Consider the following 24,193-nt stretch of genomic DNA (forward strand, 5'->3'; position numbering starts at 1 on the left):
GAAGATAGGAGGCCAGCAATAGAACTACTGAACGCTTGAAGCGAGTCCTTGGGTATTGATGAGTTAGTGACGCTCATGATCCCTGTTTTGGCGACAAAACAACGTAGAGAAGACATATCCAGACTCGTTGCTGGCTACGAGGCAATCATGTATGGTATAGACACGATGCAGTACTCACAAAGATTTGATACCTGCGACCTGTATCAGCGGTGCTCATATTATAGTCGCATAGCGGAAAATGATTAGGGCACGAGATAACCTACGGTACATAATCATCACTGACGCTGTGGGGATATCCAGCAGGGAGAAACACGTCGACCAGGAGGCTTTGGAGAGAGAGCAGAGACCATGACTGGGGCTTGGAGGAGGGGTGCTATACGTTATCAATTGAGTGGCCAAGAAAATATTTTTTGTTGACATAGAATGAGATATCCCAATAAATTCAATGGAGCCATATAGTTATATGGTGATCCTCAGTGCTGATTGTGCTGACAGTATTCATGAAAGGGGGGTCAATATCCATTGAGCTTGAGGCTCTCTCGTATCCCCCATACATTCAAAGTCTAGATAAATGTCTGGAATTCGAAATAAAAAAAGAAACATACTATCACATCCAGTCGCCCTGTAGACTTGCTATCGTTCTTATCATGATGAGGAAGATGCGTCGACTGATCCCCAGCTCCGGAGTAGATGTAGGTAGCAGTAGGGTTATTGACCTCGTCCACTTCAGTAAAAGTTACAGTGCCGTTGGCATCTGAAGCCATGTTTTAACACTTGCTCCCGGATTTTGACCGGAATATCCAGATACCAGGACAAGAAACCGACGCTATTAGACGTGGTATGGAGTAGTTGAGGTTTGTATGTCATTTAGGAAACGTGGTTGCTCCTTAGTCATCTTTTTTTTGGCCTCATGCTTAAATCAAACGTACCACCGACGTACAAAACAAACGTGCTGTTAGTCTGTTTTCATAGTCTATTGAATGGAAGGTATTTCGAAAATTTGGATTTATTGAATTTGTGATTGATTGAGCCATCCAACACCTTGTCCTCTTTGAGCCCCCGTATGGTACCGAAGAAGCCATTAAGAACCGAAGTCTTAGGAACAAATGAAACCATCTATGCGCGAATGTTTGTAAAGCTGAACATTCCGCAGTCAGACATCAAGACGATAACACCCCATATAGCACGCCCATATAAAACAAAAAACCGCTAAGGAAGAACAACCACCAGCGCCATGGTACGAATAAATGATATCACAGAAAAGCAGCAAGGGCCGGCCAGAGACTTCCCCGATGAAAATTCTCCTGGACCCATCAGGTGCAAAGCTCCCAACCCCTGTCGACTAATAATGTTAGGGTCTACGACGACGTGAGAATAACCCAGCCCCACGGGCTATCCGGATGTTCTTCGCATCGCATCGAAGACATCGGAGAGCTACTTGCGTCGTGTCTCCGTTCAACAGTGACCCTCCAAACAAGCGAGTACCCCAATCATCTCACTTTTATCGTTGTGATCGTCTTCATTGAATCATCCCTCATTCATATACGCAAATGAGGGCTTAAGCGAAGAGACTGGCACCACCAGTCTCGACGGCTTCAATCTCAGCCTCGCTCCATGGAAGACGCTGGAATCGAGGAGGAAGCTCAGCACGGTCGAAGTATTCTCCCTGCTTGGGCTGAATGGGGCCCAAGGCGGAACCCGAGCTACGGCCGATCGAGCCCTCAACGAACGAGCCGCGGCTCAGAGGACCGTGCTGCTGGGCCTTAACACGGTACGCAGCGAAAGAGTCAGGGAGGGCGCCTGTAGGAGAGGCGGGGTGAGGACGAGGAGCGTGGTCAATAGCTTCTGGATGAAATGGGTTAGTTGGGATCCAATGGCTCTTTTTACCCGCAGTTCGGGAAGGGAATTGGAGGCACATACGAGGCACAGAGCGACGGCCAAGGAAGCGAATCAGAGGAGTCCGGGCAGCGGAGCGGAGAGCAGCAGTGGCGTGCATTTTGAATATATGGTGTAAGAGAGAGATTAAAATTGTTCAGAAGGAAGAATTTTTGGTTGAGGCGAAGAGATTGCGCGAGAATTGGGGGGTTCCGCTATTGCCCGACGCGACCAAGGTAGGTAATTATTAAAGTTGTGACGTTTGAGGTTAATCGAATTTTGACAGTCTCCTGGGATTGTCTTCGAGAGGGTCTCGGAGATGCAACGAGAGTATTATATACAGTGGTCGAAAGACTGGAAGACTGGACGCGAGGGTGAGGAGAAAAAGAGAAGAGGAAAGTGGGAGGACAAAGGAGGGAGGAGGAGTAGAAAAAGGCTTGGGAGAGCGTTCGGCGTCGGAGCGGAAGCGAGGGCAGAATTAGCGTCGTACTGGAGCGCGGGTGCAATTGATAAGCTCCTCGGTGGGTGGTCCGGAGAAGGATTACTGTAGGAAATTAGTAGGTCGTATGGTAATTTACTCGGAGTTACCTGAGGAATACCGATGATGGGTGGCACCCTCCATATACCACTGCCGTCCCTCGTGTACCTACTAGTACGGGTACGGAGTACGGTTCTTACTTATCGACGTACATAGGTGGTACATCCATACATACCTCGATTGCCGACAGAATGCGTTCCACTCAGGGTTTCCTTCCCCAAACTAAACTCGGTGGGATGACTTTCCAATGACAGAAGATCATTCGGCGATGGGCTCAAATCATGCAATCGTCGGTCATTGATAACCTTCCTTCCCCAGAATACTATTGCCTCTCGGGTCCGATCTTTTCCCAAGCCGCCATCCCGGTGAAGCCGTTTTTGCGTCCCTGACAGGTACTCAGTGGCCTAAGCTTATGCAACTCCTCATGAACCCTGCACCATCAGCGATGCATTTGCGCCTCCTCTTCCCCTCATCAGACCACATTCCTCGATTATTTATCTCTGACTCTCGGAACTCGTTCCCCGCACCCCGAGAAAAAAAAAAAAAGCCTTGCAGCTACCAATTTACCCTGTTAACTAGTCCTAACTAAAATAAGCCGTTTCTTGGTTTCATTCTCGTCTTCTCCAACTTGACGTCCTTTTGTTCTCCTCACGGGATTCCTTTCCCCTTTGAATACCCAAACAAAAGGGTACCAAGACTTTGACCCTCCATGATCGGAGATACCATAAATTACACGGGATCGTATTGATTGGTATTGCCTCTCACCTGAATGGGAAAGAAAAGGTAAAAGGAGATATCCATTACGAATTTGTGTGTCCCTCTCGGAAAAAGTGGGAAGCTTGGGCCAATTCCAATTCCGGGTTCGCCCGCTCTGACCCTCTCGGCTGCTCACCACTCCGACCACCTCACTGGCGGAGCTCTCCCAAACCTACGATTTTAACTCCGATTCGGGCGGTGGTCTCGACTGTTGATTTCCCTCTTGTGATTATGCATGAGCTACTGCTCTTCGCCTCGGTCCCCGCGCACCAGCACCATGAGCTGCTACAACAGCTGGCCGGGTTGACGGCCATGCAACCCCGTCACCGCTTAGAGAGGCGTCTGATCTTCAAGGCCTATCGGAAACCAGGGCTGATCAATACCCGTGTGGGTGCCAGTCAAGACTTGCAAGGCAATGAAATGCAGCGTCTGAATAAGATGCTGAACGGTGGCATGTTCTATACACAAGTGGTCGGGCCTGTTTCCGAGACCGACTTTGGTGCCCAATCTTCCGCTGCGTCGTCATCTGGTGATCCGGATGCGCCCATGTCGGGAACTGATTCTGGTGGAAAATCTGAGCACCGTTCCTACAATTATGAGAATCAACCCTGGAAGCTGGAATTTAGAGATATCCCCGAGGCGGGGACTCGCTCCGCCGTTACCACCCGGCTGATGGCCAGCGCTAGTTTGCCCAAGGGTGATATCACCACCCCGATGAACGCCTGGGGTTATAGGTCAGTATACTATGGATCCAGCCAGTGGTATGATTGATTACGTTTACTGATTACCCGGCCAGCTTTGTCACGGAGTACGTGGTAGAGGGGGATGTCTTTATTTTGAATGATATCGTCATCTACCTACATCGAGTTCTGCATTATCCTGCAGACAGCCCTGAATCACATGAACCGCGGCGACAGTTACCTCCGTTTCAGCAGATGTCTCCGCTGGAAAAAACCGGAAGCTATGTCTTGCAGGCCTCTATTGCTGTCCAGGATGGAGGTAACCAAGAGATGATGAAGACCGCATCGCAGCATCTATTTGGACTCCGTGAACAGCTGAAGTCGGCCGTCCGGCTGGAACAGGCGGATCGACTTTCCTTGGACACACGAGCGAAGTAATCGGATAGACGTCCTTTTTGATTCTTAGGTTTGCTTAATATATACCCCGGGCAGCGCTTCCGTAGATAAATCCCTTAATACAAATTACAAACCCCTGTGTATTCCGACTTGGCCCTTCGGGCGCCCCATGTTGCATTAGGAAGCTGCATACTTGTTAAATCATGTCGCATCCAAGGTACGATTCGCATGATTTTAATGATCGGTGTTGGTGTTGCCCAGGAGGGCAGCACCCATTCGCTTGCAGGCGGAGTATGAAGGGGGATGTGCAGAATGCTATACGCCTCGCTTCACAAATTCACTAGTAGTATACACATTGTCTTCGTACAAAGTATGTCTTCCGTGAAGATCAACGCTGGGACCGGAAAATACGACGCATACATGCATTCCAATGGTCAAAACACTAGGACCGAGCTCTCAACACAAGTGTAAGCTAGCTCTACACTGTGGACTGTGATGATATGCTCCATCCTTAGGTTATGATGAGTATATCTGTGACAGTATCATATCGGAATAGTATTAGAGTATGTATATTCAACACTAGCGATCGCAGTCTCGATAAATCGTTCTTTCAGTTAGACAAAGTCTCGATTCCACATGCGGAGATTTACCCCCATGTCATTGCCATACCAATAGCAGCATTATCGCGGATTTTGGGCTATCTAGTGAGAGAGTTACTGCGTGATATAGCCGTAGTACAAGTAGGTATATAGAGGTGGTTAACTAAATAGGGAAAGGGATCCATCTACTAATCTGGAGCATGTGACTTCGTGAACCTAACGCGCGTTGCCCGCGTGTTTAGTGATGGAAGTAACTTTGTATCTTGTCATTTATGTTCTTCATCAACCATAACGTCATAACCTGGCCCTTGATACCTCGCCAAAATTATTTCGAGATTGCAATTCACCAGAATGGCCGGCTCGGTCAAACGGCCAGCGTCTACAACTGGGGCTATCTCTCCACCCCCGGTAAAGAGAAAGATTGAATCCACACTGACTAGTACGCAAACGCTTGAATACCTTACCAGAGCTATATTCGTTCTTATATATGTTTTTTATACTAACTGATCCTACAGAACAATCGGTGTCATCATTCTTCACCCCCACATCTCAAAAGAAGCCCGAACAAATCACCTGGCGCATCGTGAACAACAGTCTCGTTGTCGGCAAATATGCGAAGAAATCAGACCATACACAGACTATAGAGAAGCCAAAGGTTGCTGCCTTTGATTTGGTGGGGATGCATTCGCCGGGAGCATATGGACGATGTGGGAGACTGACGTGCCGTAGGACTCAACGTTAGTCTCGACGGCTTCTGGAAACACATTTCCCAAGAACTCCTCAGACTGGAAGTGGTGGCATGATACGGTTCCCTCTAGACTTAAGGAGTTGAGCGCAGATGGGTATGTGGGATCTTCAGTCGATCGCTATGTGGTGTTCACTACTTGGGGACGCCTTGGTTAAACTGGTGCGAACTGACATTTCGCTCATCAGTTACTATGTCATCATCATATCGAATCAGAAGAAGATCAGCCTACAGAAGGATATGAAAGGAGGACGTTCCGATTCAAAAAGTCTCACCAACTTCAAAGAGAGGGCCTCTGCTGTCATGAAACAACTAGACATTCCTCTCAGTGTTTATGCAGCTACGCTAGACGATAGTTACCGAAAACCAAGAATCGGGATGTGGAAGGAGTTCCTAGATGACTATGATTTCGACGTGAACGGCGTGGATCTATCAAAATCGATTTATGTTGGGGATGCCGCGGGACGGCCAAATGACCATTCCCAGGTAGATCGGTAGGCAACCCTCACCAGCGGTCATAGCTTAATCTGACGTTACTCTCCAGTGGTTTTGCTGTCAACGCCGGGGTTCCATTTAAAACACCAGAGGAGTTTTTTCTCAACGCCGCGCCGGAGCCGCTCGTGGAATCATTCGACCCATCTCTATATTTGCAATCTGACCAGACCGATGATGGTAAGTCGAAGTGCAGAGTCTAGCCTGCATCTGTTACGATGTTGCCTACGGCTTAAGAAAATAACATATCGCCGACAGCTTCACCCCCTTTCTCCCGTCAAAGCGCTCTCGAACTAGTGATTTTCTGCGGCAGTCCCGGCGCGGGCAAGTCGACTTTCTACTGGGATTATCTCGAGCCATTGGGATATGAACGGGTGAACCAGGACATTTTGAAGACGGTACGTTGGCAATCCGACCACGCCACACGTTTTGTCGTCAATGCATTGTTACAGGATCCCTGAGCGGAGCATCGCTCATGCAGGGGCAGCAAGAAACGATCAAGAAAAAGGAATGCTAACAAGACCTGGCCAGCGCCCTAAATGTATTAAAGTCGCCAAGGAACACCTTGCGGCCAGAAGGTCCGTGGTAGTTGGTATGTGAACTCCTTGCATTCGTTTCTCAATTCTCTACAACAACCCCGCCGTTTGTCTTCTATCCCTAAACCACAATAAAACAAAAAGCCTCAGCCACAATGAGCACCAGTATGAAACTCAGACAACTAACCATCTGATTCCTCCTCCTTCGGGAGGAGACGCAAACTTCTTTATTAGACAATACGAACGCAGACCCAGAAACAAGATCCCACTGGATCGAAGTCGCAAAGGAATTCAGTATTCCCATTCGCTGCGTATATTTTTCTGCATCCTCAACTCTCTGTCGACACAATAATGCTGTCCGCGCTGCAAACCAGTCCTTGGTATGTACTTGTCCTACCACCCTTGTACCCTATTTCCCCAAGATCGGAAGTTACACAGACCCGACATATAGGGGTACAGCATCATGCGTTCTCAATATCTCTCTCTCGCCGAAACGCCTGGCTAGACCTTTGGATCTTGACAAGATGTGTACCCTATATACATACAGTTATACCCCTCCATACTGGCTGGCTAATGTGTGGATGAATATCCATTAGAATCCGGAAAGCAGGACTCTACTCCCCGGAATCGCATTCGGGGATTTCGGCCGTCGGTTCAAGGAGCCGACGATGGCGGAGGGCTTCAAGGATATAGTTCGCGTCGACTTCCGCTTCCGCGGTGATGAAGAATCGAAGAACATCTGGAGGCAGTACTGGGTTTAAACTCAGGTTGTGTCCGGACTTCGTTGGACTTATTAAGACCCTGGTGTGCGGATCGCTGGGTATCTTAATGTTGCATGAGATTCATGCGAGTGATTTTCCGGGCCATTATACGTCATATCTATATACTTACGCCAAACAAGTTCTAGCTATACCTACTGCGAGATGCTTTCTGTAATCACTTCCAAATTAAAGTGTTCCCACATTAGTCATATCATTATGAAGATGCTGGGTATAGTGCGTATTATTATATACATGTGACGCATAGATCAGGAATGCTTTTGACACGAACTTTTCCATGCGATACAATGGACGCGAACTCAATCAAACATGTCTCGGGGTATATTAAGGAATGATGTGGCCAAAACGCCGGTGGCATCCCCTCCAGAGCTCCCTTCTGCTCTCTCCCAACCTCCTGCTTTTATGCCGATTGACCAGGTGGCTTTCCCAATACTCATGCAAGGAATATTGCTGATAGGGCAGAGAACAAAGACACCATAACAGTAAACCCTGGTACCATTACACGCGCCTGTAAGGCGGCCTCCGGAGACTCCATAAATAGAAAAACAAAGGAAAAGACAGTCATACTAAGGAAGGCATTGCGCACTGCGAGTCAGTAGTCGCAGACGCAGGTCGTCAGTCGTCATTATCAGATCACAGTAAACCGGAAAGGAAGGAAAGGCATTATTCGTCACACGCTTAATCAATCATTCGAGAGGCGTAAAAGTCATTAGATGTTGTACATCGATGCCTCTCGCGGTAATTCTATAGTCATCAAGGTAGTTGGGTCCCTAGGACTAGACAGGCCAAGGGTTCTAAGATCGTGACATCAGATCCTGGAAGAATCTGAAGAAATTGCGTTTCAACGACTGACTCCGACAGAGCCCGGACCCGCTCGTGGCTGGGGCAATCTTCATGGGCCCGACAATCTCTCCATCACCTAGCTCGGGAAATTTCTCATCATGGAGACGTGGAAGCTTGATCTGCTCGCACGGGTCGCACTGAGACCCAGTGAGGTGTAGACGATGTCCTTCTGTGGCCTCTAGTTGGGAGAGCATCATCTCGTGGTGATGCTTCCATTCATTATTGATACAATGCCACTTCTCCTCTGTCAACTTGTAAATCGTAGATGTGATCCCGTAATGCTCGCCCGTTCGAACGAGGTGCTTGGTGAAGTTGCATTGCGCCAAATCCCACTGGGCGCGTAATTGACGAAAAGATTCGAGATCGTACACCTCGGGCACGTACGGCTCTGGTTGAATCGTAAAATTGGCGTGGCCAAGCTTGTTCGCCCACTCGTCGTTCGGGTCCGATAAAAGATAGGGAGGTGCATCCACCGACGCCGGTCGAACCGTGCTCGCGCGTGGGCGATTGAATGACGAGATGGACGGCCTGGTAGACAGCGGAGGCGATGGTAGGCTGGCCAGCCGCGAATCCCGGGATGCTGCACCGTCAAAAGCATCCTCCGACATGTCTGCCACGGATGGTGATTGCAAAGGGGAGTGAACTCGAGATGTCACTGGATACGTTGGCTGGTCGCCCATGAACGGAGGTAGCAGGGGGGTGGTCGCTTTAGGGCTCGCGTCATCATTGTCCTGGCTGTGACGATTTGCTTTTGCGATATCAATGGGTAGGGCCCCGGACTCGCTGAACCGCTCCTCAAAGATCGTCCTGGCGGGTGAAGGTGGCACGGTAACGGAATTGACTCGACTGACGGGAACGATAGTAGGCCCAGCAAGGATAGAGGATGCAGAATTGGTGCGAGACCTCATTGAGAAGCCATCCACCGCATCAAAACCATCGGAGCCCTGTCTAGACTTCCAACGGTTCGAGATAGTCGATATGCGTGAACCGATCCGCGACAGACCTTTGGCGGAGACACTATCTGAGCGTCTCTTTTTGGGTGAATGGAGGATGTCCATGCCGGCTTCCGTGAGATTGTACTCATCCGAGTAATCGACTGAAGCAAAGTACGTGCCCTCAAACTCGGACAGATCTTGATCGAAGTGTTCTATGTTGGTCAATACAATTGTATAAGTACAATCGGAGAAAAGACTCGACAACGGGGGGCTGGGAGCAAGGGCAACAACATACGGAAATAATCCTCCTCGAGATCCCTAGCTGGGGCCCCACAGGGCTCTTCCTTTACTCCTGTCAAGGGATTCCTGGACGTAATCTCCATCGAGCTACTATGGCCCGGTGAAGAGACCAAAGAGGACACAGAGCTCGAAAAGCGAGTATGTCCTTTGGCAGAGAAGAGAGAGACGGCGGGAGAGACCGGCGTCGACGAGGTGGTTGTCAACGGTGACTGCGGTGGTTGTCGGTAGGACTCTATCATGACTTCGGCACCATCCCGCCCTTTGGTGTCTATCAGTTGGGAAAGTTTCAACATGGTGCACGATTTTAGAAAGGACGTGTTCTTGTAGAAGAGGGTTTGGAAACCAGAATAGTGAGGCTGCCTTTTCACGTGCAGTGAGTGGACGTGAGGAGAGGCGATGCGAAACGCAGGGAGGGGAGAGGGTTCGAGTTCAATTAGGAAGAAGACGCATTGTCCACTGATTTTTTTTTCCAATACGTTTTTCTCCTATTGAGATTTCAGGCAGCAGGAAGGGAAAAAAGGGAAAAAAAAGGTTGACAGAGAGATCACAGCTGAGTGGATCAAAGCGTAAACAAGATGACTCTTGATTGTTTACAAGTCGGTGGAAAAAAAAGATAAAATAAAAATAAAAACGTGGCGTGGCGGTGAATCGATATCCAGAAAGGATTCAGAACAGACGCCTGAAGTGAAAGACCCAGGGCTTGAGTCAGGTAGAATATGCGCTTCAAACGACTGGTAAGCGCAAGAAAAGAATCAACAGTCAGGCAGGCTGACTGGCCGGGGAAGGACAATCGCAGGCGGTAGGGCAGGCAAGATGAACGACGTGGAGCACGTCAGTGGATGCCGCGCGAACAGCTGGCGGGGTGTTCGTGAGGCCCAAAGCCAAAAGGCACTTGACAGCTCAGTGCGCGCTGCAATCAATCAGAGCGCGTTGGTTGGAAGCCGAGGGGTGCAACAACGATCTCGAGGTTGTAGAGGTAAGGGAAGCCACGGAATCGACGGGCCGTGAGTCAATCGAGCGAGGGTTACGGATCAAAGAATCGAATTCCAGAGAGGCGATTGTCCTAAAACAGCAAGTCAAGCCAGCAACCTTTTTGGAACCTTTGGGACGAGCGGAGAGAAGAAAAGGTTTGTTGGAAATGGCACGAGAAAAGAGGAGAAAAAGAGAGGGCAACACAAGAGGTCACCCGAGGCAGAGATGAGAGAAGGTATAAAAATCCAAATGGGACAATGATGTTGAAGGAATCTCGAATTCTTCATTGAATGCTCTCCTCAGACGACAAGAATAGCTATCAAATCACAAACCCTGTTCAGAGGCGAATCTCCTTCGATTAGCCAATGAAAAATCTGAGAGGGAGCAACTTTTGATATCCAACACTTGGGGGTCTTTTTTTTCTTTTTTTTCTTTTTTTTTTTTTGGCCTCGTTGAATTTAATTTTTATTTAATTTAATTTTTTTTCTTCGGGTTTCGTTTCTCTCACATTCGTCCCCTCACCTTCTGTTTTTTAGTCCCTGTCACAGTCAAGGATCATTGTTTCTTTTCTCTTATCTTTTTGATTTTTGATTTTTGATTTTTAATGTTTTTGAACTTCTTTACCAATCTGACAGACCCCCAACCGCAGGCAAGCATGTTGTTTTTCGAGAGATATGGAGGATCGTCAAAAATTCGCCCAGTTGAGTTGGCTCCGTCCAGTTCCGTGGGCGTTCAGTGGTTCCGTTCACGACCTTGCCACGGTTCTCCTCTACTTTTGTTTTTTTACCCTTCTTACTTTTTCCTTCTCTTGTTCTCTGGTTTTCGACCGGATAAAAGATGCGGCATATAGCCACTACGATCTCAGATCAGAGGAACAAAAAAGTAAAAAGTTTAGATTTGATCAAAGAAGGAAAATTATACTTTAGAGACAGGAACCGATTCCCGTCTACCCGCGAGATCCAACGGCTTCCCACCGTCATTGCCCCCCAAAAAATTCCAGCGAAGAGGGGACCCAGTGACGAGCTAATTGTACTGTGTAGGGTAAAAGACGAACAAAGGCCGTTGTCTAGACTCCGACGGACCTCGACTGGTTGAGCACAGGACCCCATCGGATTGACATAGCTCCAGCGGGCTGGTGGATTCCTTCTAACGCCGTGCGACCGTCATCGTCATTCTGCCTGGGACGAAAGTACCATGACCTATCAGTTCCATCGGCCAAGTCCCGAAGCCAGGGTGGTTGGACAAAGGCGCTCCCATCTCTCAGACAGGATAATGATGCATAACGTACGGAGTATATATGTACGTTCATGTTTCTGCCAGCTCCAATAATCTAGTCTTCATTACCCAGGGTATCCTGTATGCACGTACTTTTCAACGTCTGTTACCCCCTCCATTGGATGGAGGTGGACCATAACCAAGGTGTCGAATAGAGTATCACCGGACCCTAAGACGGAGAATGTCCTCCACACCTGCCCTCTCACGTAATCGTGTCTAGCACTATCAGTCGAGAAGTCTGGTTTGCTCGGTGACGCATCGCGCTGAGAGGCCCTTAATGCCGACGTCAAGCCCACATGGTCGGAGCCAGCAGAAGGGAACCTTCAAAATCTGGTTCAGTCCTCATGGCTGACTGACTGGGGCTGCCGGAATGAGAAACCAACCCGAGGATTTTTTTTCCAAACCCTAATAGAGACAGAAAGAATATTCGCCCGGACGAGTTCCAGCTGGGGGCGGTCTTTGGTTCCAACGTGCTTGGCAACTGGTGTCAGCTTTCTAGAAAGCCGATTCCCCGAACTCGGGCATGGGACGCTTTTGCATGACAAACCTAGATCAGTGAGCTTGGTAATCACTGCCCAGCCGAGTCCGTGGATACATCAACTCGATTTATCCATCGCGACGATTGTCTGTGTATACGGAGTACTGATCCTCTTGCGTTCGGCAATTGATGAAGCATATTTGATCTACCATGTTGGTCGTACAGAACTTTGTAGCAGGGACGAGGCAGACTCCCCAGTCAACTGGCGTTGGTTGACCGTATTCGGTCACGATTGCGCAATATGAAATGGCCGTGTTGACGGCTAACTGTACGGAGTTTAGTACCAGTAGTGGTCCCTTGCTATCGCCCAAACAGGAATCAATCCGCCAAGTTCGTATATAAACTCTCCGATCGCACGTGACATGCATTGGACCCTCGGAAAGGAACTCCAATTCCCTGCGCCATTTACGTAGGACTCGAGATAGCATCGTCATTGTCCCACTTTTCAATCAATATCATTCAAGTAATCATATTTACTGGACAGACAATATTCCGCCTGCCCAAAGTTGTCCCCCATGAAGTCCATCTACTCGCTTTTGCTGAGCGCTGCCCTCACGGCGGCTTCTCCGCACCCCGCATTTCCACAATCACCTTTGGGTGTGCCAACAACATCGTCACCATCAACAGGGACGTTCAATTCCGCTGAGGAAGTGATCAATGCCTCGCCCTTCCTATCTTTCCACAGAGATATTGTGCAGATTGAATCTATCTCTAGCAACGAGCACAATGTCGGGGAGTTCATCGCCGATTTTCTCCGCGCCCGCAACTTCACCGTCATAAAGCAGGTAGTAATTTCGTCTTCCCAAACGGAAAACCAAGAGCGCTTCAACATCTTTGCCTACCCATCTTCCAATACCCCGGAAGTTCTCATTACCAGCCACATTGACACTGTCCCACCGTTTATCCCGTACTCCTTGGACACCGACTCGACAACGGACAATGACCCGTCTACGATCCGCATCTCCGGTCGCGGCTCCGTCGACGCCAAAGGCAGCGTCGCAGCCCAAGTCTTCGCTGCTCTTGACGTCCTTGAACAAAATCCCAGTGCACCCTTGGGACTACTATTTGTTGTCGGCGAAGAAACCGGCGGAGATGGCATGAGAGCATTCTCGGAGTCTCCACTCAACCCAGCTCCCTCCTCCTTCCACACTGTCATCTTCGGTGAACCCACCGAGCTCGCCCTCGTCTCCGGCCACAAGGGCATGCTGGGCTTCGAAATAGTCGCCAACGGCCACGCTGCCCACTCCGGATACCCCTGGCTCGGACACAGTGCCATCTCCGCCGTCCTCCCGGCCCTCTCCCGCGTCGACCAGCTGGGCAACATCCCCGCCGACAAGGGCGGTCTCCCTTCCAGCCCGAAGTACGGCAACACAACCGTCAACATCGGCAGAGTCAATGCCGGCGTTGCTGCCAACGTCGTCCCTGCCACTGCCCGCGCTGACGTCGCCGTGCGTCTAGCCGCGGGCACCCCTGATGAGGCACGGGATATCGTCGGACGGGCCGTGCGCGATGCCACGGATGGTAACCCCGATGTGTATGCGGATTTCAGCACCCGCACCGAAGGATACCCCCCTCAGGACCTGGATACGGACGTCGAAGGATTCAACGTCACGACGGTAAACTACGGCACGGATGTGCCGAACCTGCAGATCCACGAGCGTGAGGACGGCCCCGTCCGTCGCTACCTGTATGGCCCCGGCAGTATCCATGTTGCGCATGGTGATAATGAAGCTATAACTGTTGGGGATCTGCAGGAGGCTGTTCGCGGATATCGGAAGTTGATCGAGGCGGCTTTGCAGCGTCAATAGGCTTGGTCCTCTGTCCGCGTGCAATGTTATATACCCATGCATCTCATATAGAAGTAGCCTTAGAGTCAGAGCAGATATGCCCCGGTTGCTCTAGATTGAAATATGATTGTCTCACGAAGTCTATCAACGACGGACACTATTAAGATTTTTTATCCCCAAGGAATCTTATCTATTAGTCAAAGATACAAGCATTAGGCCCATAGCCAGAGATATAGAGGAGAATACCAGTTCAAGGTATATAAAGCATACCAATCCAACGCTAAAGTGCTCCAACCAAAGACTATCCCAAATAGTACCCAAATAGCTACATATAAAACAGTGAAATTTGCATCCCTCTCAGGGAGCTTGCTCCTGCTCCTGCGGTGCTGACTGCGGCACCGATTCAGCTTCATTACCCTTTCGCTCCCATCCCGTCTTCAGCTCTCCCCCTAACTTGAACCGGGGGAATGGGTGCGCCTCAGTGTTGAAGACGTTCTCCTCGAGTGGAATGAAGTCGCGATCTGAGAAGAGTAGATAGAAGTACTTGAGGGTTTCTGCCATCCAGAAACTCTCCATGTTGTCTCTGCGGGTGGGCGGGATGACATTGACGTTGTTTAGGGAGGTGAAGCTAATGATTCGCGACCGGCTTGGTTCGGCAGGCTTATCTGATATGGGATCGGAGTGATGGTTGTCATGCCCGACGATAGCGGTGTGTCGGATGAATGACTTAAACATCTCCCACCCCCAGTGACGATAGGTTTCATCGCCGGTGATTCGGTACATGTAGAAGAGAGACTCGAGGGTCTCGGGACGTTGGAGGTTGTGTCGGTCTTGCATGTGGATGTCGAGGTCGTCTTCCCATTTGAGTGTTTTATCGTCTAACGGGTAGAGCGGCTTGGACTTCAGAGGAAGGTCTTCTTGTTGAGATTTTCGGTTGCCGGTGAATAGAGTGGACTCTGGGTACATATCTTGCATCATGACTGGGGGATTGTCCATTTTAAAGTAGGTGATTTCAGCCGCAAGACCTGTCTTTGTAGCGAGGTAGGTCGCCCAGCACGTCTTCATGAGCTCTTTGGCGAGGAGAATCTCTTCGTCATGCCGCTGACTCCAATTGGGAGACTTTTTCGCTTGCGATAGTGGTATTCCCCCGGTTGCGCCGAGCGCAATCGTTCCGGGTAAGAAGCAAACAAGGTGATCCATTTTGGGCGAGAGTTTTCCCTCTAGGCCCTCGGGCCGTTCTCCCAAAATCGTCAACTGGGCGCGCTTCGTATACGCAATCAAGTGCTTGCGGATACCAATTAGCGCTTCATCCCACATCTCCTTGTAGACCGGCTCCTGTTCCGATGTTTGGAGATACTGCTTGATGAGATATTCTGGTGTAGGAGGGGTGTCAGTTATCGGACAATGACAGAGCAATTCTCAGAGAATACTGTACCATAGTAGGAATCACCTCTACTACCGAGGCGGATGTTGTTCCCTCTGAATTTGCCAGTGTCTGGGTAGATATAGATGGGAACCAGACCATCTTCCATTTTCGACCCATCCACCACTTTCATCACGTTCTCCGCCATCCGCCAGTATTCTGCTTCCCCGGTCAATTTGGCTAAATACTTGAACTCGAGCTGCACAGTCGTCGCTTCGGCTGTAGAAGAAGCGCCATTATCCGAGTGTGCCGGTATCCCCTGCGACGTTTTGAGATTGATGCTGGCGTACGGTACCCCAGAGTTTGACTCGAACGCTCCTGATAGCCGCTCTGCGAGGTCGGTTGCCTTCTCGATATACAAGTCCTCATCGCCCGAGACTGGAGCCAGATCTGTATAGGTGGTGGAAAGGTAATGTGCTGACAAGAGACCGCCTAACATGCGAATGGTTGTTTCAAAGGTGCTGACATCATGGTCCTGATTGTATTGTAGCGAATGATGAATCCAGTCACGGGCATGCTGGACCCGTGACGTGAGGTTCATCATTATCATCGTGTCAAGCGCGTCAACGATTATCCAGCCCAGCCCACCTTCGACCATGTTTTTGCCATCCTTAGCAACTGGACGATATTGGTCCAGCCCTGCCCAACATTAGTATATCGTTATTGGCTGCATAGGGAGCGACATCTTAAAACATACCCCACCCATTCTTCGCGTAGTCATCCCAGCTAACGATAAATGCATCCCTGACTTTCTCTCGCCTGGATGCCCAGTCGATACCCTTGAGTTCTTCACCATTGTAGGCTGGTTCCTTGTCCAAGCTCTGCACCCAATCCCAGAGCTTTTCTCCTTCCTTCGACTCTGGCGTCTTTATCTCAGAACTGGCCCAGTTACCAGACATAAAATACCACAGCGAAACTAGAAAGAATAGACAAAGTCCGCCGTAGAGAACTCTCCTCTGCCTAACTTTTGGGCCCGTGCGCCGAGGCGCAAAGTACGGCTTATCTTTGTACATGGGAAGGGTACGACCGTCACCAAAGAATGTGGATAGATTGTTAGACACCCCAGAGGACTGCGAAAGTCCGTATCCGCCTAGCTTTGGTCCCGGACTGCGACTCGTACGCCAGGAGTTATTCTCGAGGGGAGGCTGGGGAGACAGCGACGGGTTTCTGGGAGGGTAGTGGAAGGACATAGCCGTGGGCCTTTGTGTCACTTGTTCTAACTCGTGTAGGATAGAGGTGGCCTTTGCGGAGCACACTCGCTATGGCGAAGGAAGTGAACAGTCAATCGGCATAGGCGCTAGCGTGTTCTCCAACTTCGTGGAGCAATGATTGTTTATTCCCTCTGTCCACCGATTGGTGTCAACTCTTGAATGAAGAGGTACAACTATCTAAAGGCAAAATTGGTCACGGGGGGAAATAATTCCTACATGAATGAGGGAGGTAAGCGTTAGAAATATTGCTTACAACCATGGTTCACACGGTAGTTGAGCAGAGTAATAATGACAGGTTGAAGCTAGGTGTCAACAACTAACCAAGCGTGCAGCGTTGTACTCGATTGCTTGTTGCAACCCGTTTTGTAGCGCGTTACAATTCGTTACTCATGAAAAAGGACAACAGAGAAATAAAATTAGGAGGTGCGCAGCACGAGGGTCGGGATTTGGGGCTGTTTGGAGTTGCGGTTTAGACAACGATTGCAATGGGGGATCATTTTGGGATTTAAAACTATAAGAGTAAGAGGGCACGCATGAAACAAGTGGAGACCGCTGGTGAATGCTGGAATTCTGCCAATAAAATGCCTTGTCCTGAGTGAGTTCGTAAGGTTGGTTGATCATAGACCACACGGAGAAGGAATAATTCGGAGAATCTCTGTCGCGCTTCATTCTCGACTGATTATGAACCATAGGTGTCTTTCATACATACTACTATCATGGAAAAGGATGACCTACCCAGTACTCCTCGAGTACGTCTTCACAAGATCCGCCCATATGCAGAGCGGAGCCAAATGGACCCTTTTGGCGGAAGTTTGTCTTTCTTGGCTCTCATACTTTGGCCACCTGGCGAGTACCCAGCTAGTATTCTTTACGAAATATCTACCTACGGTAGGTGCTAGTGGGTAGTTCGAGGGCGTTTCTAAAATTTCGCCTTATTGGGACGGTATTGATATACAAGTACCTTCTCCCCGTCCAAGATGGGAAATTCGATCTACAGTGGCTAGAAATATATTCGTAATCCTTTCGCAATCCCGGGAACACTCCATGGGAAGAATAGCGAAAGATAAAAAGATATTCGCTCAAGGTAGTACTTGCAGAGCGCTCTTCACCCATTTTAGTAAGTAGTTGCATTGCAACTATCATGAATAGTAAGCGATCTACGACCAAACCAAGACTTACATCCAACAACGAACGTGACGCGCGCCATCCTACAGGGTGTAATCTCTTAAATAAATAAACATTGTGAAGAGCTCGTGAAACCGATTGCACATTATCTAAATATGACCGATTTTGTAATGTCATCCTAGGAGTATCTATGTAATTAAAGCTTCTGGTACTCCAGCTTGCCTTCCAGCTTCTTAGCTTCCGCTACCTTGCGCACCGCCCGGTTGAAGTCGTCTTGGTTGATAGCGTCCCGGTAATCTTTAATGGCAAACAAACCACTATACTCAATGTCAGAAATATCAACCACAAACAAAAGAGTAGGGATGAAATAACATACGCTTCCGTGACAACATTGCGCAGATCTGCTCCATTGAGACCGTCACTCATCTTTACGACGCTCTCAAAGTCAATATCACCCTCAAGTTGGACGGTACTGGAATGAATCTTCAAGATCTCCAAGCGACCAACTTCATTGGGAAGAGGAATCTCAATCTTGCGGTCCAAACGACCCGCTCGCAACAGAGCGGGATCAAGAGTATCAGGTCTGTTCGTAGCCATGATGATCTTCGTCTTTCCAAGATAATCGAACCCATCCAATTGGTTAAGAAGCTCCATCAGCGTCCGTTGGATTTCACGATCAGCGGATGTACCTTCTGAGAATCGTCGACCACCGATCGCATCGATTTCATCCATGAAGATAATACAAGGCTCATGCTCCTTGGCATATCCGAACATTTCTCTTATTAACCGTGCAGATTCACCGATGTACTTGTCGACGATAGCGGACGAAACGACTTCAAATGGTCAGCAAAGGCGTCCTGAATTTCCAATACACATAATGCGCTCACCCTTCAAGAAGTTGGTCTCCATCGAGCTGGCTACAGCACGTGCCAGCAATGTCTTTCCTGTGCCAGGAGGTCCATAAAGGAGGACACCCTTGGGTGGTTTAATACCAACTCGCTGGAAAAGCTCGGGGTTTTTGAGTGGCAACTCGATCACTTCTCGTAACTCTCGGATTTGTTCGTTCAAACCACCAATACCAGCAAAGTTCACTTGTCCTGGGTCCTCCAAAGACATGTTGTATACTAATGGGTCGACCTCCCGGGGCAGCATCCGCATGATCGTCAGAGTTGTCATATCAAGGGCGACACGAGTCCCTTGTTTCAGTTTCGACTTATCGACCTTCGAACGGCAACCAACGACATAACGGGGACCGGATGATGCCTTAACAATGACTATGGTTTGAAGTTAGCCTCTGTCAGATGTAGACTGAAGCAGCCCACTGTTCATCACAAGTTTTATGCAGTTTTGTATGTTGGAAACAAAGTATTGTGGGAGCAACCACCGAATAGACGTACATCTTTCCTCATCCAGCTGCTTCAACACTTCACCGATGATCTGGCCCACACTCTGTAGGGCCTTGATGTTTTCCTCTGAGATATCGAACTCCCTTTGCAAGTCCTTAATTCCCATCCGAAGAGATTTGAGCTTGGCCTCCCATTCTCGGAGCTCCAGCAGGCTCTTCTTGTAGTCCTCGAGCGCCTGCTCTCTCTCCGGGTCAGCAGCGCCGTTCATTGTGAGACCTCACAGATGGTTCGACGGTAATGATTCGGAAAGAAAACTATAAATTCGAGGGCGGATAGGATGGAATTATAGGCGGGAGAGATAGAGATGGCAGAGATGGTGACCGCGGATGGCTCGTTGGGGTATCTGATCTCAATGCTATCACCAGCTCTAGAGGAGCTTACGGAGCCACCAAGCCATGAGGTCACCTGACTCCAATATGGGACCCAGCTAGGTCACATGAAGTTGATGCCTGAGGGATGCTGCGCAGTATCTATTATCCGGGACTGTTCAGGCATCAAGGTGTCAGCGGGTACCACATTTTCGTCATTACGCAATATGGAAATTTCCAGATAGTCTCCAATGCTACCCCAGGGCCCCAGTGATACTCTCAAAGACGCCTGAATCAATTGGCGTGAAGCTTCGGGACAGCACAGCAAAAAATCAAATCTAGGGTAACCGGGCAAGGGATTAACCCCCAATAGACACCAATAATGATATATTAGTTGTTACCTATCATTCCTCTAGAATGACGTTTCGTCCAACATAAACATACATACATACATACATACATACATACATACATACATACATACTCCGATGGACACCTGGACTGGTTTACCCATCAAGGCGACAATCCTCCGGTTAGACATGAAATGATCTCCTACCAAGGTACCCCAGAAACAAGAATGTGAATCTTTTAGTAACTATTAATTTACCCGCTTTACCCCGAGGGAATGCGGAAGATCTCGCGGCAGGGTTGACACAGTTGACAGAGAGCTCAGCCAGCGAGAGTCACAGAAGACTGATGAGCCCCACCATTTCATTGGAAAGATTCGGGAGGACGAGGTCGAGAGCTTTTGCCGGGGAAGGGGACGAGGATGGTACAAGAACTAGACCTTGCCAACTTTAATTGTTGACACCTATTTAATTCTCTCCTTCTTCTTTATTTACTTTTGATTTGTTTCCATTTCTCCAACACTAGTCTACTAACTCTGTCCTCTTCTGGTCATCTCCCATAGGTGAGTTTGGTTGTTTTGTTTCCACTGAGATCATGACCTCTTACCCCACCATCCCACTATTTTGCTACGGTAGCCATGACCCCTCCATGGCAAAGAGAGACGAGAACAGATCAGAAAACTCGATGATCGTTCTATCGTGTCTCGCCGTCATACCACAATCGTGTTATCCTGATTGACATTTCCGTTTGAATACCGTTGTAACTGTTCCTGACTCTCGGTCAACTGAAATTGGATCTCCCCACCACTGTCTCTCCCTTGTACTCCGTCACTGAGCCATCCGATCATTCTTTTTGGGTCGTCGGTGAACACAACCCCCGCTGCTAGTCTCCTCCCAACACCGATCCAGCACTGTTTTGATTTTCCATTCCCTTCGTTTATATCTGTCGTCTCCCCTCCCTCCCTTTCTCTTTTCTTCCGTCCTCAAACCAAGTCGACTGACCAATTCCTCAGCTCGTCAACATGCCTATCTCCAAGATCCACGCCCGCTCTGTTTACGACTCCCGCGGTAACCCTACCGTTGAGGTGGACGTCGTCACCGAGACTGGTTTGCACCGTGCTATCGTTCCCTCTGGTGCTTCCACTGGTTAGTTGACCCCACTAGTCTACGGAGCTTTCCATGTACTTCCTTGTCTTCTTTCTATCATGCTGACAATCGAATCATAGGCCAGCACGAGGCTCACGAGCTCCGTGACGGTGACAAGACCCACTGGGGTGGAAAGGGTATGTACTAGATGCTCCCCGAATGCTTGTCCGGTGCAACGAAGGCTGATCGTACCGACGGAGAACAGGTGTTCTCAAGGCTGTCGCCAATGTCAATGACACCATTGCCCCCGCCGTCATCAAGGAGAACCTCGATGTCAAGGACCAGTCCAAGGTCGACGAGTTCCTGAACAAGCTTGATGGAACTGCCAACAAGTCTAACCTCGGTGCTAACGCCATCCTCGGTGTCAGCTTGGCCATTGCCAAGGCTGGTGCCGCTGAGAAGGGTGTCCCTCTCTACGCTCACATCTCCGACCTCGCCGGTACCAAGAAGCCCTATGTGCTTCCTGTCCCCTTCCAGAACGTCCTGAACGGTGGCTCTCACGCTGGTGGCCGTCTGGCTTTCCAAGAGTTCATGATTGTTCCTTCGTAAGTACTCGGGTCTAGATCATGTACCTCATTCTTCGACAGCTATTCTAACTTGGCTGATAGCTCTGCCCCCTCTTTCTCCGAGGCTCTCCGCCAGGGTGCTGAGGTCTACCAGAAGCTCAAGGCTCTCGCCAAGAAGAAGTACGGCCAGTCTGCTGGCAATGTTGGTGACGAGGGTGGTGTTGCTCCCGATATCCAGACTGCTGAGGAGGCTCTTGACCTCATCACTGAGGCCATTGAGCAGGCCGGTTACACTGGCCAGATGAAGATTGCCATGGACGTTGCTTCCAGCGAATTCTACAAGGCTGATGTCAAGAAGTACGACCTTGACTTCAAGAACCCCGACAGCGACTCCTCCAAGTGGCTCACCTACGAGCAGCTGGCCGACCTCTACAAGACTCTTGCCAGCAAGTACCCCATTGTCAGCATTGAGGACCCCTTCGCTGAGGACGACTGGGAGGCCTGGAGCTACTTCTACAAGACTTCTGACTTCCAGATTGTTGGGTATGTAGTCCACTTCCTTCCAGTGTCATATTCGAAACATATTAACATGAACTCCACAGTGATGACTTGACCGTCACCAACCCCCTGCGTATCAAGAAGGCTATCGAGACCAAGGCTTGCAATGCTCTCCTGCTCAAGGTTAACCAGATCGGTACCCTTACCGAGTCCATCCAGGCTGCCAAGGACTCTTACGCCGACAACTGGGGTGTCATGGTTTCCCACCGTTCCGGTGAGACTGAGGATGTCACCATTGCCGATATCGCTGTTGGTCTCCGCTCTGGCCAGATCAAGACCGGTGCTCCTGCCCGTTCCGAGCGTCTGGCCAAGCTGAACCAGATCCTCCGTATCGAGGAGGAGCTTGGCGACAACGCCGTCTATGCTGGCGAAAAGTTCCGCACTTCTGTCAACCTGTAAATGAACCGTATGATTATATGACGCCCACCAACCAACCTTGCACATTATCGAAAGATGGTTGGACTCGGGACCGCACTGCATGCCCGGGTTCCCGCTACTTGCAGGCTCTACGAGCTGCACAAAGCACTACAGATGATATTCTCTTAAGATTTATGATGACGATTCGATTAGGCCAGATATAGTGGCAGTAATGCAATAAAAGTGCAATTCAAAAAAAAAAAAACAAATGAACATTAAAATAAAGAAATAAAAGGAAAGAAGAAGAAGAAGAAGCCCCCGATGTAGACCATCACTAGTAGCCACAGTCTACCAACATAGATATGAGTATCTTTTTATAGTGATGTTGATTCCTAACACTTCATGAATAGGCCTGAACGGTATCGGTACACGTGACCTTCTCTAGCCCCACCACCAGATTGTTTTATCGTGAAGTTATTGTGAGGGACTCGCCCACATCAAACTTGCCTTCGGGTTATTGATTCGCCCACCACGACCCTCTCGTTGAGATACACGGCACTTGCTCGTCCTGTTATCTAGTCATTAGAAGTTTGAAGCTTTTACCGCTTTATACATCCTTGACTTAGCCATGGCGCCCGAACGGTGGGGTAAGGATATCTGAAATTTGTGGACTTCCGCATACAGTCTGCTTTCTTTACAACGGCACTTTACTGACAATTCCTACTTTTCTGTCGCAGACGATGAGGAGGACAGTGCTTCCCCTCCTCCTGTGGCTCCCCGTCGCAGGTTCGATGATGAGGAAGAAGAGGAGGTGGGTAAACTTTTTCTCTTCTGCTATTTTACCCCACCATATATAGCACATATGACCATCGCTCGGAAACTCAATTTGCTAATTAACTGGAATTCCCCAACAGGTTCTAGACTCCTGGGACGCCGCCGAAGACTCCGAAGTAGAGCGGGAAAAGGCAGCCAAGGCGGCCGAAGCCAAAGCTAAGGCTGATGCTGAGGCTGCGGCAAAGAAGAAGAGCAAGTCGCAGCGTATACAGGAGCACCAGGAGGAGCGCAAAAAGAAGGCCGAGGAGGAAGAGTCCGAGAGCGAGGATGAGGATGATTCCGACAAGAGAGCCCGTCTGCGCCGCGCCCAGAAGGATGCTGATCTCAAGCACGCCGAGGATCTGTTCGGTGATATCGACCTCAACCGGAACCGCGGAGCTCCCAAGGCTATCGTTATTAGTGACTCGGCCGACCCGACGCAGGCCGTCGATCTCTCTGCCATGCCTCTGTTCAAGCCTACTACTAAGGACCAGTTCGCTCGTTTGACTTCCACCCTTATCCCCCTCCTGACTCCCCATTCGAAGAAGCCTCACTATTCCCTGTGGGCGCAGGAGTTCGCTAAGCAGCTTGTCAAGGAGCTGAACAGTGCCGATGTCAAGAAGATCGCTAGTGCTATGACAACTATGAGCAACGAGAAGATGAGAGAGGAGCGCGCTGCTGACAAGGGTAGCAAGAAGACTAAGGCGGCCAAGACGAAGGTGTCGCTGGTTACCTCCAGAGACAACAAGCTTGATGCTGATTATGATAATGGTGATGATGGATTGGGTGACGACGATTTCATGTGATTGATCATTTCATCTCATTTTATTATTTCCGTTTTATCTCATTTCTTTTTTTATTTCTTCTGTGGTCTCATAGTTGCCAGTTCCCTGTCAGTATGACATGATACCTGCCAACTCTTATACATCCGCCCTTAAGCAGTTCCT

At 49.4% G+C, this 24,193-nt stretch overlaps 8 protein-coding genes across 8 annotated transcripts; 4 read left to right on the forward strand and 4 right to left on the reverse strand.

Annotated features, from left to right (window-relative positions):
• Positions 1-963: 963 nt before the first annotated feature.
• On the reverse strand, positions 964-2,252 carry ANOM_003546 (alpha-ketoglutarate dehydrogenase subunit KGD4). Its single transcript, XM_015548803.1, has 2 exons — positions 1,921-2,252; positions 964-1,845 (listed from the first exon to the last, which is right to left on the reverse strand). Exons 1-2 carry the CDS (start codon positions 1,994-1,996, stop codon positions 1,559-1,561), a joined length of 363 nt encoding a protein of 120 aa, XP_015408182.1. The 5' UTR covers positions 1,997-2,252; the 3' UTR covers positions 964-1,558.
• A 1,148-nt stretch (positions 2,253-3,400) lies between these two features.
• ANOM_003547 (mediator of RNA polymerase II transcription subunit 18) lies at positions 3,401-4,287 on the forward strand (the record flags this gene model as incomplete). Its single annotated transcript, XM_015548804.1, has 2 exons — positions 3,401-3,903; positions 3,966-4,287. 2 exons carry the CDS (start codon positions 3,401-3,403, stop codon positions 4,285-4,287), a joined length of 825 nt encoding a protein of 274 aa, XP_015408181.1.
• An 890-nt stretch (positions 4,288-5,177) lies between these two features.
• Positions 5,178-7,471, forward strand: ANOM_003548 (putative DNA 3'-phosphatase Tpp1; the record flags this gene model as incomplete). The annotated part of the gene is made up of 7 exons (XM_015548805.1): positions 5,178-5,283; positions 5,360-5,517; positions 5,574-5,686; positions 5,778-6,083; positions 6,134-6,261; positions 6,340-6,479; positions 7,214-7,471. Coding segments are annotated over 7 exons (1,113 nt in total), but the record flags the coding sequence as incomplete, so codon positions are not given.
• Positions 7,472-8,190: 719 nt separating this feature from the next.
• Positions 8,191-9,838, reverse strand: ANOM_003549 (uncharacterized protein; the record flags this gene model as incomplete). Its single annotated transcript, XM_015548806.1, has 2 exons — positions 9,470-9,838; positions 8,191-9,386 (listed from the first exon to the last, which is right to left on the reverse strand). Exons 1-2 carry the CDS (start codon positions 9,765-9,767, stop codon positions 8,191-8,193), a joined length of 1,494 nt encoding a protein of 497 aa, XP_015408179.1. The 5' UTR covers positions 9,768-9,838.
• A 2,936-nt stretch (positions 9,839-12,774) lies between these two features.
• Positions 12,775-14,067, forward strand: ANOM_003550 (M20 family metallopeptidase; the record flags this gene model as incomplete). Its single annotated transcript, XM_015548807.1, has 1 exon — positions 12,775-14,067. One exon carries the CDS (start codon positions 12,775-12,777, stop codon positions 14,065-14,067), a length of 1,293 nt encoding a protein of 430 aa, XP_015408166.1.
• A 336-nt stretch (positions 14,068-14,403) lies between these two features.
• On the reverse strand, positions 14,404-16,659 carry ANOM_003551 (glycoside hydrolase family 47 protein; the record flags this gene model as incomplete). The annotated part of the gene is made up of 3 exons (XM_015548808.1): positions 14,404-15,419; positions 15,482-16,108; positions 16,167-16,659. The coding sequence occupies 3 exons, from the start codon at positions 16,657-16,659 to the stop codon at positions 14,404-14,406; spliced, it is 2,136 nt and encodes a 711-aa protein (XP_015408167.1).
• Positions 16,660-17,929: 1,270 nt separating this feature from the next.
• On the reverse strand, positions 17,930-19,503 carry rpt4 (proteasome regulatory particle base subunit RPT4). The gene is made up of 4 exons (XM_015548809.1): positions 19,203-19,503; positions 18,693-19,079; positions 18,182-18,638; positions 17,930-18,122 (listed from the first exon to the last, which is right to left on the reverse strand). The coding sequence occupies exons 1-4, from the start codon at positions 19,417-19,419 to the stop codon at positions 18,002-18,004; spliced, it is 1,182 nt and encodes a 393-aa protein (XP_015408168.1). The 5' UTR covers positions 19,420-19,503; the 3' UTR covers positions 17,930-18,001.
• A 1,385-nt stretch (positions 19,504-20,888) lies between these two features.
• On the forward strand, positions 20,889-24,052 carry ANOM_003553 (uncharacterized protein; the record flags this gene model as incomplete). Its single annotated transcript, XM_015548810.1, has 7 exons — positions 20,889-21,012; positions 21,093-21,149; positions 21,218-21,557; positions 21,621-22,061; positions 22,121-22,471; positions 23,118-23,244; positions 23,348-24,052. 7 exons carry the CDS (start codon positions 20,889-20,891, stop codon positions 24,050-24,052), a joined length of 2,145 nt encoding a protein of 714 aa, XP_015408169.1.
• Positions 24,053-24,193: the final 141 nt, after the last annotated feature.

This window comes from Aspergillus nomiae (assembly GCF_001204775.2).
Source record: "Aspergillus nomiae NRRL 13137 chromosome Unknown contig00087, whole genome shotgun sequence".
Taxonomy (NCBI): Eukaryota; Fungi; Ascomycota; class Eurotiomycetes; order Eurotiales; family Aspergillaceae; genus Aspergillus; species Aspergillus nomiae.

Coding starts and splice junctions, on each gene's coding strand:
- ANOM_003546 (XM_015548803.1), bottom strand. CDS start 1,996: ATGCACGCCACTGCTGCTCTCCGCTCCGCTGCCCGGACTCCTCTGATT. Junction 1,846..1,920: donor TGGCCGTCGCTCTGTGCCTC/GTATGTGCCTCC, acceptor CATTTCATCCAG/AAGCTATTGACCACGCTCCT.
- rpt4 (XM_015548809.1), bottom strand. CDS start 19,419: ATGAACGGCGCTGCTGACCCGGAGAGAGAGCAGGCGCTCGAGGACTAC. Junction 18,639..18,692: donor GGAGACCAACTTCTTGAAGG/GTGAGCGCATTA, acceptor GACCATTTGAAG/TCGTTTCGTCCGCTATCGTC. Junction 18,123..18,181: donor CGCAATGTTGTCACGGAAGC/GTATGTTATTTC, acceptor CATTGAGTATAG/TGGTTTGTTTGCCATTAAAG.